This window comes from Lactuca serriola, chromosome 5, assembly GCF_051521515.1.
Source record: "Lactuca serriola cultivar US96UC23 chromosome 5, Lser_US96UC23_V15, whole genome shotgun sequence".
Classification (NCBI taxonomy): domain Eukaryota; kingdom Viridiplantae; phylum Streptophyta; class Magnoliopsida; order Asterales; family Asteraceae; genus Lactuca; species Lactuca serriola.
In genome coordinates this window covers 287505581-287518219 of record NC_136412.1, presented here as the reverse complement: position 1 = coordinate 287518219, position 12639 = coordinate 287505581, and the positions used below count along the sequence as shown (strand labels likewise).

Below are 12639 nucleotides of genomic sequence, written 5' to 3'. Positions count from 1 at the left end.
GATATTTCTTATTGTAGTGGTTGCAAACTAGTAAAATTTTCTGCTTTACCCTTCAATAAAAGTATGTCTTGTTCTACTGCTCCTTTTGATATTATTCATTCTGATGTGTGGGGTCCTGCACCAGTATCCACAAAGGGTGGGTCAACCTATTATGTATCTTTTATAGATGATTATACTCGATATACATGGGTTTATCTTATGAAACGCAGATCTGATTTCTTTGGTATTTACAGCAATTTTAGAGCTCTTGTTAAAACTCAACATTCGGCTGTGATTAAGTGCTTCAGGTGTGACTTAGGGGGAGAATATATCTCTAATGATTTCACTCAGTTAATCTCTTATAATGGTACCATACACCAGTCTTCGTGTACTGACACACCTCAGCAAAACGGTGTGGCAGAACGAAAACATCGTCATATTGTTGAGACTGCCCGCTCTTTGCTCCTGTCTGCGCAGGTCCCTAGTGCCTTTTGGGGAGAAGCTGTCCTAACTGCTATGTATGTGATTAATCGTATCCCTACTTCATTGAATTAAGGAATATCTCCTTTTGAGAAGTTATATGGTCATCCACCAGACTACTCTTCCTTACGAGTTTTTGGATGTACTTGTTTTGTTCTTCGTCCTCATGTTGAAAGGAACAAGTTGGGGCCGAAATATGCTATTTGTGTATTTTTGGGGTATGGGATTGGTCAGAAAGGATACCGTTGCTATGATCCTATGAGTCAGAAGTTATATGTTTCTCGGCACGTTACTTTTTTAGAACATATTCCTTTCTACTTGATTCCTTCTACAGCCCACAATGTAACAAAGTCTGATCTTCTGCGTATTGATCCTTTTAAAGAAGATATAGAGGCTCAAGACTCATCTATGCCACATGATCCCTCGGTACATGACACACCCACTTCTTCAGAGTGTGCCTCGACTCCACCTGTTCCTGAGCCTAATCCTCCGATTATTGAAGTTGAGGATCCTCCTCCACCACCACCTCTCAGGAGATCTTCTCGTCATGTCAAGTCCACCAAGCTACCAGATTTTTCTTACTCTACATATTCAGGACCGTTTGCTTCATTTATAGCAAGCATCCATCATCTGTCTGAACCTGAATCATATAGAGAAGTTGTTTTAGATCCTCTTTGGCAGAATGCTATGGCTGAAGAACTCACTGCTCTTTATCAGACTCATATATGGGATTTCGTTTCTCTTCCTCCTGGGAAACATACGATAGGTTGTCGTTGGGTGTACAAGATAAAAACAAAAGCTGATGGCTCTGTTGAACGATATAAGGCTAGACTTGTAGCAAAAGGGTATTCCCAACAGTATGGTTTTGACTACGAGGAGACATTTGCCCGAGTTGCAAAGATGACGACAGTTCGTACTATGATTGCAATTGCATCCGTTCAACAGTGGAAGATCTTTCAAATGGATGTCAAGAATGCCTTTTTGAATGGTGACCTTCATGAAGAGGTTTATATGACCCCTCCTCCAGGAATTCAGCATCGACCAGGCGAGGTTTGTCGGCTTCGCAAAGCTTTGTATGGGCTCAAGCAAGCCCCTCGTGCTTGGTTTGAGAAATTTTCCACAGTGATTACCTCTCTTGGATTTGTCCAGAGTAATCACGATTCTGCTCTGTTTGTTAGATGCTCGAGTGCAGGACGGATTCTTCTGTCCTTATATGTGGATGACATGATTATTACAGGTAATGACCATGGTGGTATTGAGTCTTTGAAGCATGATCTAGCTCGTCGATTTGCTATGAAGGATTTGGGCTTGCTGCGTTATTTCTTGGGTATTGAGGTCGCTCAGTCTAAGAAAAGGGTACCTTCTTTCCTAGACTAAATATATATCTGACTTGTTTACATGGGCGGGACTTTCTGACAATCGGACTGTTGATACGCCTCTTGAAACCAATGCTCGATACTCTCCTAATGATGGTGTTCCTTTGTCTGATCCGAATCTTTATCGTACTGTGGTGGGAAGTTTGGTTTATCTCACAGTCACTCGTCCAGATATTGCTCATGCTGTTCATATTGTCAGTCAGTTTGTTACTTCACCTACTTCTGTTCATTGGGGAGCTGTTCTTCGTATTCTGAGATATCTTCGTGGCACTCAGTTTCAGACTCTCTTGTTTTCCTCGACATCTTCTCTTGAGTTACGTGCCTATAAAGATGCTGATTGGGATGGTGATCGTCATGATCGTAAGTCTACCACTGGATTTTTTGTATTTCTTGGAGAGTCTCTTATTTCATGGAAGAGCAAGAAACAGGATGTTGTCTCTAGATCTTCCACGGAGGTTGAATATCGTGCTATGGCTGTAACTACATGCGAGATTATCTGGTTACGATGGTTGCTTGCGGATATGGGAGTTTACATTTCTTCACTTACTCCCTTGAATTGTGATAATAAAAGTGCGATACAAATTGCGAAGAATTTTGTTTTCCATGAGCGGACGAAGCACATTGAGATTGATTATCATTTTACTCGTCATCATCTGCAGCTTGGGACCATTTCGCTTTCATTTGTTTCATCAACTTTTCAGCTTGCGGATATTTTTACGAAGGCTTTATCGGCTTCCCAGTTTCGGTTCTTATGTGACAAACTCTCAATGCTTATTGCTACGGCATTGTGAGTTTGAGGGGGAATGTTAGTATATATTATTAGCCCGCTTGTTTATGGGCCCTTTTTGTCTTTAGCCCATTAGGGTTTCTGTCTAGCTAGTATTTATATCCGTTTTATTTCTTGTAGTTTTTATGTTTTTCTTTGAGAACCTTTGTAATTTCTCTTTGATATAATCATATGACAATGTTATCAGTATCAACCATCACCACATTGTGGGATTCCTTCACCACGACGTGGTGCCGCCCAAAAACAAAATAAAGTACCCCTAAAAATCCGGATGTTACATGGGGAAATTGATTATCATAAAATAGTTAAAAGTTTGGGAAAATATGCAAAATAAATTGTTTAAAGGACTAAAATATGCGTTAAGAAATAGTCAGAGGACAATTGACGTAAATCTGTGTATTAGAAATTTTTTACCAGGCTGGATGCATGTGTATTGACATTGCAGGTTTATGATATGAACACGCAGACCATAGTTAGTTGGTTTTTAATTAAGGGAATTTCAATGGAAAAGAGACCATGAGATTTGGTAGAATGTTCCCATCAAATAATAGTTAAGCCATGCTACCACACTGTTCAATATATATATATATATATATATATATATATATATAACTTGGACATAGCTATCTACTAGGTAGCTAAATTTTGCTTAATTTATTATATATATATATATATATATATATATATATATATATATATATATATATATATATATATATATATAACTTGGACATAGCTATCTACTAGGTAGCTAAATTTTGCTTAATTTATATATATATATATATATATATATATATATATATATATATATATATATATATATATATATATATATATATATATATATATATATATATATATATATACTTGACACTTACCTGAGATCCTGAATCTAAGTGTTACATTGCTTCTAAGTTTTCCTATATAATTAATTAATTAACTAATGAATAAGTGCAAAAATCTAGAGGTAAGAACATAGAAAAGAGTTACTTAACTTTCTAATCAAAGATTAGTCGTGAGGAAATTAAAATCCATGATTTTTCCTGCATATTTCCATTGATTTTCTTGGAGCTTTGCAAGCACCATGAAAGTCATATGGGTTGTGTTGGTAATTACTTAACGGGGCATGTATTTTCCAGTGTAATTTTGGAGCATCTACCATTCTACCTTCAGGAAATAAATGGTTTGAAGATGCTCTGAAATTAAGGAGAGAGATAAGCTTAATTAATTAATATTATTTAATTGATCGTAATTAAGCAACCTGATTAGCCTCATAATTAAGCATGTTCCTTCAATCTCCAAAATAACCATGTGCTTCCAAACCCATAAAACATTAGTATAAATTTAACTTTTACTCGCTTAATTGGTCTCTTGATGATTAGTTTGAAACTTTTAGCTAGCTAGCAATACAATTATAATAGTTTAATTAAAGTGTTAATTTGTCTCTTATGAGTCCTCTAGATTTTAAGGATCTTGTGTGAAAAATAAAAAATTTCTCCTAAATGTATATTTTTTTTATATATAAGCAAAATTCGTTGATACCACGATAAGTCGATAAATGTTATAAAAACAATTAAAATAAAAGAACAATAATATATATATATATATATATATATATATATATATATATATATATATATATATATATAATCTTACATAGTAGTACCATTAATCATGAGAATCTTCTAGTATTCTTGGAAACAAAATTGGGTACAAACTCATCATAATCAAATATTATCCAATATATCGTCCTCAAAAGTTATCATTGTCAATCCATTTAGTCATTCTTGTAATATTGTGGACCGTAAGTATGACTTTAACAACTTCAATTTTAAGAAACTTCTGTATACAGACGTCGTTGTTACTAGAATAGTCAACAAGACTATATGCAATAACTATAGTAGAAAAACAATCGATTTTAGGAAATGATTCGTACACAATAGTTTTTTGTCATACTCAACAATTCATTCATTATATAGTTGTACAATACAACATTTTAAAGCATCAATTGTTGTGTACGGAGAGAAATTGTTGTATACGAATCAGCTCCCTATTTTAAAACATAGATGGGGTTGATAGCTTTACTTGAAAAGAATTCGTAATTAATAATGAGGAAAGTGTGTCATTGTTGTCTTACTTTTTTCATATATTTTAAACGCTTTCATAGTTTCTGATTGCACTCCGGCTCTCTGGTCTCCTTTAACTGTTTATGTGTAATTGTTGTCTTACTTGGTTAATCAACAACAACAATAAGAATATAAAAATGAGATGTCATCAGATTCAGAGTCGACGAATAATGGAATACCTACTTGTTTAATTCTGGTTGATAATAAAGAAAAACAAAAGCGGAATAAAAAAACAAGAGGTGAGTTTAGTGGAATTAGTAAACCAAAAATAAGGAAAACATCAATTGATTTGTAGTTGTAAATTTGAAATTTTGGAATCCGAACAAAATATAAGTTCTTGTTTGCTGCAAATGTGCATTAGCCCAAATGCAAATTTTAATTTTAAACACAGCAATTTTAATTTTAGCATGAGCTCTTAGAATCCAAATAAAACATAGGTTTTGACTTTGAATTATCGGATTATCGGTTGCTAGGCAGTGGACTGAATCATATGTAAAATTAGATCCCACCACAACATGGGCCATGTACGATCGTTTCACATCGCACACCCTCAAAGATGTTGGTTTGTCTATAGCTAGATTACAAATGTTGTTGGTTATATAAGCTTAATTAGTTTATTAGTTATGCATTTAGAAATGGTTAAATATTTAATTTACCATTTACAACTACTATACTACAGTGTATTTTAAAATTAGCTATATTTTAATATTTTTCGGTAGAAGTCAAAGCATATCTTTGACCAACTGATCAAATATGAACACTTATACTTTTGATGCACATGCACCTTAGCTATATATATCGATGCGCATCTCTTCGAAATTGAAGTACAACACATATCGCATCAACTAATCTTAATCAATCACCATCATATCCTTCAACTTCATGGCAATCATCTTCTCTAAGGTTGGCATTATCGGAGGTGGCATAAGTGGTTTAGCCGCCGCTAAACAGCTTTCCAAACACAACCCAATGGTGTTTGAGGCCACCGATTCTATCGGTGGTGTTTGGAAACACTGCACCTTCAGAACAACCAAACTTCAAACACCTCGTTGTGACTATCAATTCTCCGATTACCCTTGGCCACAAACAGACGATAACTCCAGTTTCCCATCTTACGCTGAGATTCTTGATTATCTCGACTCTTATGCCAAACACTTCGATTTATTCAAGTTTATCAACTTCAATTCAAAGGTCACTGAAATCAAGTTCGTAGGTGACCACGAAACCATGGCTTATCAAAGTTTGATGTCTGGAAAACCCATGTGGGAAGTTGCTGTTTATAATACCAACTCTGACACCATTCAGGTTAACTATAACTCCTTTTTTTCTCTTAATATATATGTTAATAGTATTAGATTGCACGCAGAAAAGAGATTAATGTTGTTGCATGCATGTGTTGCAGTGGTATTCATTTGAGTTTATCGTGGTGTGTACTGGGAAATATGGAGATATACCCATAATACCAAAGTTTCCTATGAAGAAAGGCCCAGAAGTATTTAAAGGAAAGGTTATGCATTCTCAAGATTACAGCAAACTGAACACACAAGAATCTACACAACTTCTGAAAGGAAAGAAGGTTGTGGTTGTGGGCTACAAAAAATCTGCCATTGATCTTGCTGTTGAATGCGCTGAAGCTAATCAAGGTAAATTATTATTCATTCATTTAACAATTAATAATTATATTAAGAAAAAAAAAAGTATAACTAATTAACTAAAGAGTTGGATCGTTTAATTTGGTAATAATAAAACGTGTCGACTAAAATTGGAGCAAGAAACTATTTGTTCATGTTGATTGGCTGATTTTGAAAGTTTGACAAGTATGGAGTTGAAAAGGGAAAAAGGGAAATTATCATTGTAGTTTCCATTTTAAGGCATACCGTTAAAGAATTCTCCTCAAAAACTTTCCATTTTTAGACCTCTAATTCTCAACCCTTCAATAATACTCGCTTTCTCCCTCTTTAACTATCTAGTTTAAAGATACTTGTAAAAGTCTTAACCTTTTCCTAGTAAAACAACCCTTCAAGTTGTCTATCCTAAAGTGTATATATGTTAAGTGTTGACTTTTTTTAATTAATTAGTTTATATAAAAAAAACAAAGGCTACCAAACCTATTAGACAATTTATTAATTAAGTAGTTTATATAAAAAAAATATAGTATAAAGGCTATTAGGCTACCAAACCTATTAGACAAATTATTAGGTAAAAAACTTAGAAGAACTAGCATTCATCAAAATATCCAAAAAGTTAATTTCCGACAACCCCAATCAATCTACACCAATCCTAGTCACAAAAAGTATCATGTAACGGATAAAACAGATATTATTCGTCCAAACCCTAAAATACCGAATTAACACATAGTTTTACATAAATTTTTGTGTATATGAAACTGATATATTGTTTGATGTTTATGAAAATTAAAGATGAAGAAGGGAAAGCTTGCACAATGGTGGTGAGGACTCTCCATTGGACTGTTCCACATTACTCGATCTGGGGTTTACCATTCTACATATTCTACTCCACAAGATTTTCTCAATTCTTCCATCAAAGACCCAACCAAGGCATCTTCAGAGACCTTCTTTGCAACCTAATCTCCCCAATGGTAATTAAACATTTAAACCCCATTTTCAATAATTATCTAATATTATTAATTTCACTACAAATTAACGACTAATTTGTCCTTGACTTACAGAGAAAAACAACATCCAAGATTATCGAATCTTACCTTCTATGGAAGCTTCCACTCATCAAGTACGGGTTAAAACCAGAACACCCATTTGAGGAAGACTACGCATCATGCCAAATGGCAATCTTGCCTGAAAAATTCTTCCCTGAAGTCGAAAAGGGCAAAATCAATTTCAAAAAAACATCCAACTGGTGGTTTTCGGAAGGTGGTGTTGAATTCGATGACAACACCAAATTAGACGCCGATCTTGTGATTCTTGCCACTGGTTATGATGGAAAAAAGAAGCTCAAAGACATCTTACCTGAACCCTTCAAAAGTTTCCTTCAATTCCCATCTGGAATGCTTCCTTTATATAGGTAAATAAATCATCGTTCAATGTTCATCGATTAATTTCCCCTCATTATCACCAATTTTTGCTCTGTTATACTAAAAATGTGTTGATCATGTTGACAGGGGGACGATTCATCCTTTAATTCCAAACATGGCGTTCATAGGCTATGTGGAAAGTGTCTCAAATCTTCACACTTCAGAGATTCGATGCAAATGGTTAGCTAATTTGGTTGATGATAAGTTTGAGCTACCTTCTACAGAGAAGATGCTCGAACAGATAACCACAGAAATGGAGATAATGAAGAAATCCACAAGGTTTTACAAGAGGACATGCATATCTACTTATAGCATTAATCACACTGATGAAATATGTCAAGAAATGGGATGGAATTCATGGAGGAAGAAGAGCTGGTTGGCTGAAGCATTTAGCCCTTACAACAGTCGAGACTATGAACATGACATATGAAAATTTGTGTGGTTTATGCCATTTATTCTTTACTTACATAATTTGTTAAATTCCCAATGTTCATTAGCGATTACTTAAAATAAAAAGAGTACTCCATAACTCAAAGAGTGCTCATATATATGCGGATGTAAAGAAAACTTGATATGGAATAAATACATATAGATATTTGTTTATGATTCTCAACATAATTCTTGTACAAATTACAAAATTAAAAGCTTGAAATCCTTAAAGACTCTGAAGCAACTTCAAGGTCTCATCAATGTGCTTTTCAGGCTGGAATTGATTGTTGTAAACAAGCTGAACAACTCCATTTTTGTCAAGAACATACGTCTGTCTACCAGGCAATGTTCCAAAAAGATCAGAAGGGACTCCCCATTCTTTTCTGACTTTATTACCCTCATCACTCAGCAAGGTAAATGGGAGTCTGTATTTCTTTGCAAATGCCTACGACAATAATAACAAACTTATGTTACTTCATTACGCATTAAAACAATAATAACAAACTTATGGATATACATGTGTTTGGGTGTACTAATTGATATGTGTACACATCTACCAAGCTTAAAGAAAGTCAAATATGTAATGGACTCAATTGGGAATGTGACATAAAATTGCAACATTAGAGATTGATCTTATTATTATTACCTTGTGTGATTCTGCATCATCACCACTAATCCCGATAACCTGGGCTCCTGCTTTCTTGAATTTTTCATAAGAGTCCCTGAATGCACATGCCTGTAGATTACATAACAAATCGTTGTTCATATAATCATATACTTTGTAACCAAGAATAAGCAATACTTTTTCCAAAATAGTTGTTTAAACTTCGAAAAGATCTTTGCTTTAAGGATATTGACACAAGAAAATGTGATTCGAACCTGTTTAGTGCAACCAGGGGTTTCATCAGCAGGGTAGAAATAGACAACAAGAGGCTTGCCTTTGAATTTCGAGAGGCTCACAGTTTTACCATCTTGATCTTTAAGCGTGAACGATGGGGGCACAGACCCTTTGTTTACCTGCAATTGCGAACACGGAGACACAGAGGTGTGAGATATTGAAGTAGACATATGATCGAGAAATCAGTGAAATGTACCTTAGCAGAAACAATGGGAGAGGTCTTGCTAATCAAAGGAGTAAACGAAGAGAAGGAAGATGGGATCGAAAGGGAGAGTTTAAGCCCATGGAAATGGGATTGAGAAGATTTGAAGGGATTATTAGCAGAAGGGTATTGTTTGGGGGTTTGAGTAGTAGCATTACAGGCAGGAAGCGAAGAAGAAAGAGATGGTTTTACCAAAGACGCCATTTTTAGGAATTGCGATTACAGCAGTGGAAACTCAGAGGTGAGGAAGATAGATAGGCTGGGTTCACCGAAATTTCTTCAGCCTATGAGAAGTAAGCGAAATCGGTTTGGGTGGGGTGGGTTTGCCTTTGCCATAAACATCCGTTTGGTTTTCCTAATTGACGTGGATGGTCGCGGACCATCCCCTTCGCATCCCAAAGTGGATGAGGATCTGGAGACAAGACTAGGTTTGCCTTTGTCACTTCTTTCACTATGGAATACAAGCAATTAGTGGTTTAAACATGGTTTAAGCAACGCTAATCTTATCATTAAAAATAACTACATCATTAGAAGAATTAAAATTAATGATCCTCATCAAAATGACCACTATAGCTGAAAATTTGTATTCATTATACATCATTTTTATTTAAGAGCACGATAAAATATTAAGATCAGACGTATAGCAATTTGAAAATGGTGTATGACTGATATATATTTTTTCTTATGAAAAATCGTTTGATTTTATGGTATCATAGCAAAATCTTGAATCACTTATCTCTTCCTAAAATATCTTCACTCGTCTAACCCTAATTCTCACATCCTTCTACCGCCAAACCTTCTCTATTCTCTAACTCTTTCTCTCATCTTGTCAGACTTCTCTTGTCGCCGACCTTCTCTATTCTCAACTCCCTCTCTCATCTAAATCAATAACCGCCAGCAATACCAAATAACATATGGTATAACCAACATAAAATCATTCATCCCTTTTATCATTGATCTTGTGCTCCTTGCTTATGATGCATGACGTGAGTTATTGTAACGTCTCATTTTCACAACCAAAAATTTACATTTTAAATAAGGTAAACCTTCCTAATTATAAATCCATTATTAAGAAAAACCGTTTGTGAGAGGACTACCACCTACTAGTCCTCTCACAACACACTTCTCCACTACCAGCTAGCCTCTATGAAATGCATATGTAACGACCGAAAAATACAACCAATTTTAAATTTTTCAGAAATATCTTGATTCCATTAAATCTTTACAAAAAGGTTTTCAATACAAAACATTTAACGTGTTCCCAGAATCACATCACTATAAAATCATGAGGAGCGGTACGATCACGCCTTCGCCTTGCCACGATCCCCTGAAGAACCTGAAAAACATAAAACCACAACTGTAAGCCCGAAAGCTTAGTGAGATATCCCCAAAATACCAACCACAAATACCATACACGCATAACATGCCATAACGTATCCAATCACAGAACAGCTACGCACTTCGGGTCTACTGTGTGACTGGTCCGCCGCACCGGCCTACAGTCCACCTGGTCCACCCTCCGAGTCTATCCACATACATCGAGTCTACAGTATGATTGGTCCGCCCGCTCCCGGGCCTTCAATCCACCTGGTCCACTCTCTGAGTCTACAGTATGACTGGTCCTCCCGCACCGGGCCTTCAGTCTATCTGGTCCACTCTCCGAGCCTTCGGCACGTCTGGTCCGCCCTTTCGGCGCCTACAGCCTATCCGGACCGCTCGTTGGGCCTTCGGGACAACCGGTCCTCCCTGGGTATCTTGGCCTACAGCACACACCAGGACCCGCCTCAACCCAACTCCAGTCCAAACAACCATGTGCACATATACATACAATCATATAGCAATTCACAGTCAACAAGCAGATCAAACAGATCACATAACATACCACCATCCTAACCAAGATACCGACCTAACAGGTCACTAACACAGCATCTCCCTATCTCTCAGGATACCGATCTCAATCAGGTCTCTAACATATACCATCCTAACTCACAGGATGCAAACATATCAAAGCAGTAACATAATAACAACTACCCGGATCTCAATCCGATAAGGGTCGGCCTTGGTGCCTTAGACCCTGTTGATATAGTGAGGATAACTCACCTCGAAACTGCCGACTGAACAGATAACCCAAGCTACTCCGATCACTGATACGATCTCCACCACTGGACAACCACCAATGCACTGAACTCAAAACAATAATCAACAATTACCAAAATGCCCCTGGAAAGCACTGGTCAACCCTTGGTCAAAGTCAAGGTCAAAGTCAACCCCTGACTGACTCTACTCGCCGAGTCAACCCGATGACTCGCCGAGTCCCCATACTCAGAACTTCCCTCAATCCGCGACCTAACTCGCCGAGTCACCCCGAGACTTGTCGAGTTCAACAATTCTGAGTCCACTCGCACACCACTCACCGAGTCATCCCTTGACTCACCGATTCTCGACTCGACCAGAAAATATTGGGACTCTTCGACAAGACTTGTCGAGCCCAAGAACAAACTCGCCGAGTCTAAGGCTATCTTCAACCTACTCGCCGAGTTGTTCATACAACTCGCCGAGTTCCAGGCCATCTTCATCCAACTCGTCGAGTTGTTCTTCCAACTCATCGAGTTCCAGCTCATCTTGAAGCAACTCGTCGAGTACACCCATGTGACTCGCCAAGTACCACCGGTCTGAATCCATTCAGAAGCATTCCAGGCCATGCAATTGCTCCAAAACATAGATCTAGCCTCCAACAACTCATCCATCACATAAAGTGGCAAACTTTACGTGAATCCAAAGAGATCTATGCATTTTGCACATTAGGGCTAAGGTTTGGGACATGATAGCTTCATCCAACACTCAACACAGGGACTTTCATGCATTCCAACTCTTCTCCTTTCCAAATCTGAGGTAGCAACCTTAGATCTAACTTCTAAACTCCAACACATCCAAATATAATCTCTAATACCCCCAAAATGATGCATCAAGGAAATAGCAGCTCAAAGACGAGATATTACCTCAAAAGAATGCCCCCAACTACAATGAAACTTGAATCCAAGCAAAGCCCCTTGCTCCAAGCCTCTCCTTTTCTAAGATCTCTTCAATAACCACCTCTCCAAGCTCTAATTTGCTCAACAATGCTGCTTCTCCACGATTTTAGGGTTTCTAGGACTCAAGGGGTGATAAAGAGGCTAGGAGGAAAACATAATGTTCTTTATATAGGGCTCAACCCCGAGAATTAGGGTTTTCTCCACTCAGCGCCTACTCGCCGAGTCCACCTCATTGACTCGTCGAGTCGGCTACTTAACACGCGACCAAATCGCGACTCTAC

At 37.0% G+C, this 12639-nt stretch overlaps 2 protein-coding genes across 2 annotated transcripts; one reads left to right on the top strand and one right to left on the bottom strand.

Annotated features, from left to right (window-relative positions):
* Nucleotides 1–5606: 5606 nt before the first annotated feature.
* LOC145054593 (putative flavin-containing monooxygenase 1) lies at nucleotides 5607–8592 on the top strand. Its single transcript, XM_079002824.1, has 5 exons — nucleotides 5607–6053; nucleotides 6151–6391; nucleotides 7169–7347; nucleotides 7438–7787; nucleotides 7885–8592. Exons 1-5 carry the CDS (start codon nucleotides 5631–5633, stop codon nucleotides 8225–8227), a joined length of 1536 nt encoding a protein of 511 aa, XP_078858950.1. The 5' UTR covers nucleotides 5607–5630; the 3' UTR covers nucleotides 8228–8592.
* On the bottom strand, nucleotides 8324–9656 carry PRXQ (Thioredoxin superfamily protein). The gene is made up of 4 exons (XM_079002823.1): nucleotides 9321–9656; nucleotides 9106–9243; nucleotides 8873–8962; nucleotides 8324–8671 (listed from the first exon to the last, which is right to left on the bottom strand). Exons 1-4 carry the CDS (start codon nucleotides 9528–9530, stop codon nucleotides 8453–8455), a joined length of 657 nt encoding a protein of 218 aa, XP_078858949.1. The 5' UTR covers nucleotides 9531–9656; the 3' UTR covers nucleotides 8324–8452.
* Nucleotides 9657–12639: the final 2983 nt, after the last annotated feature.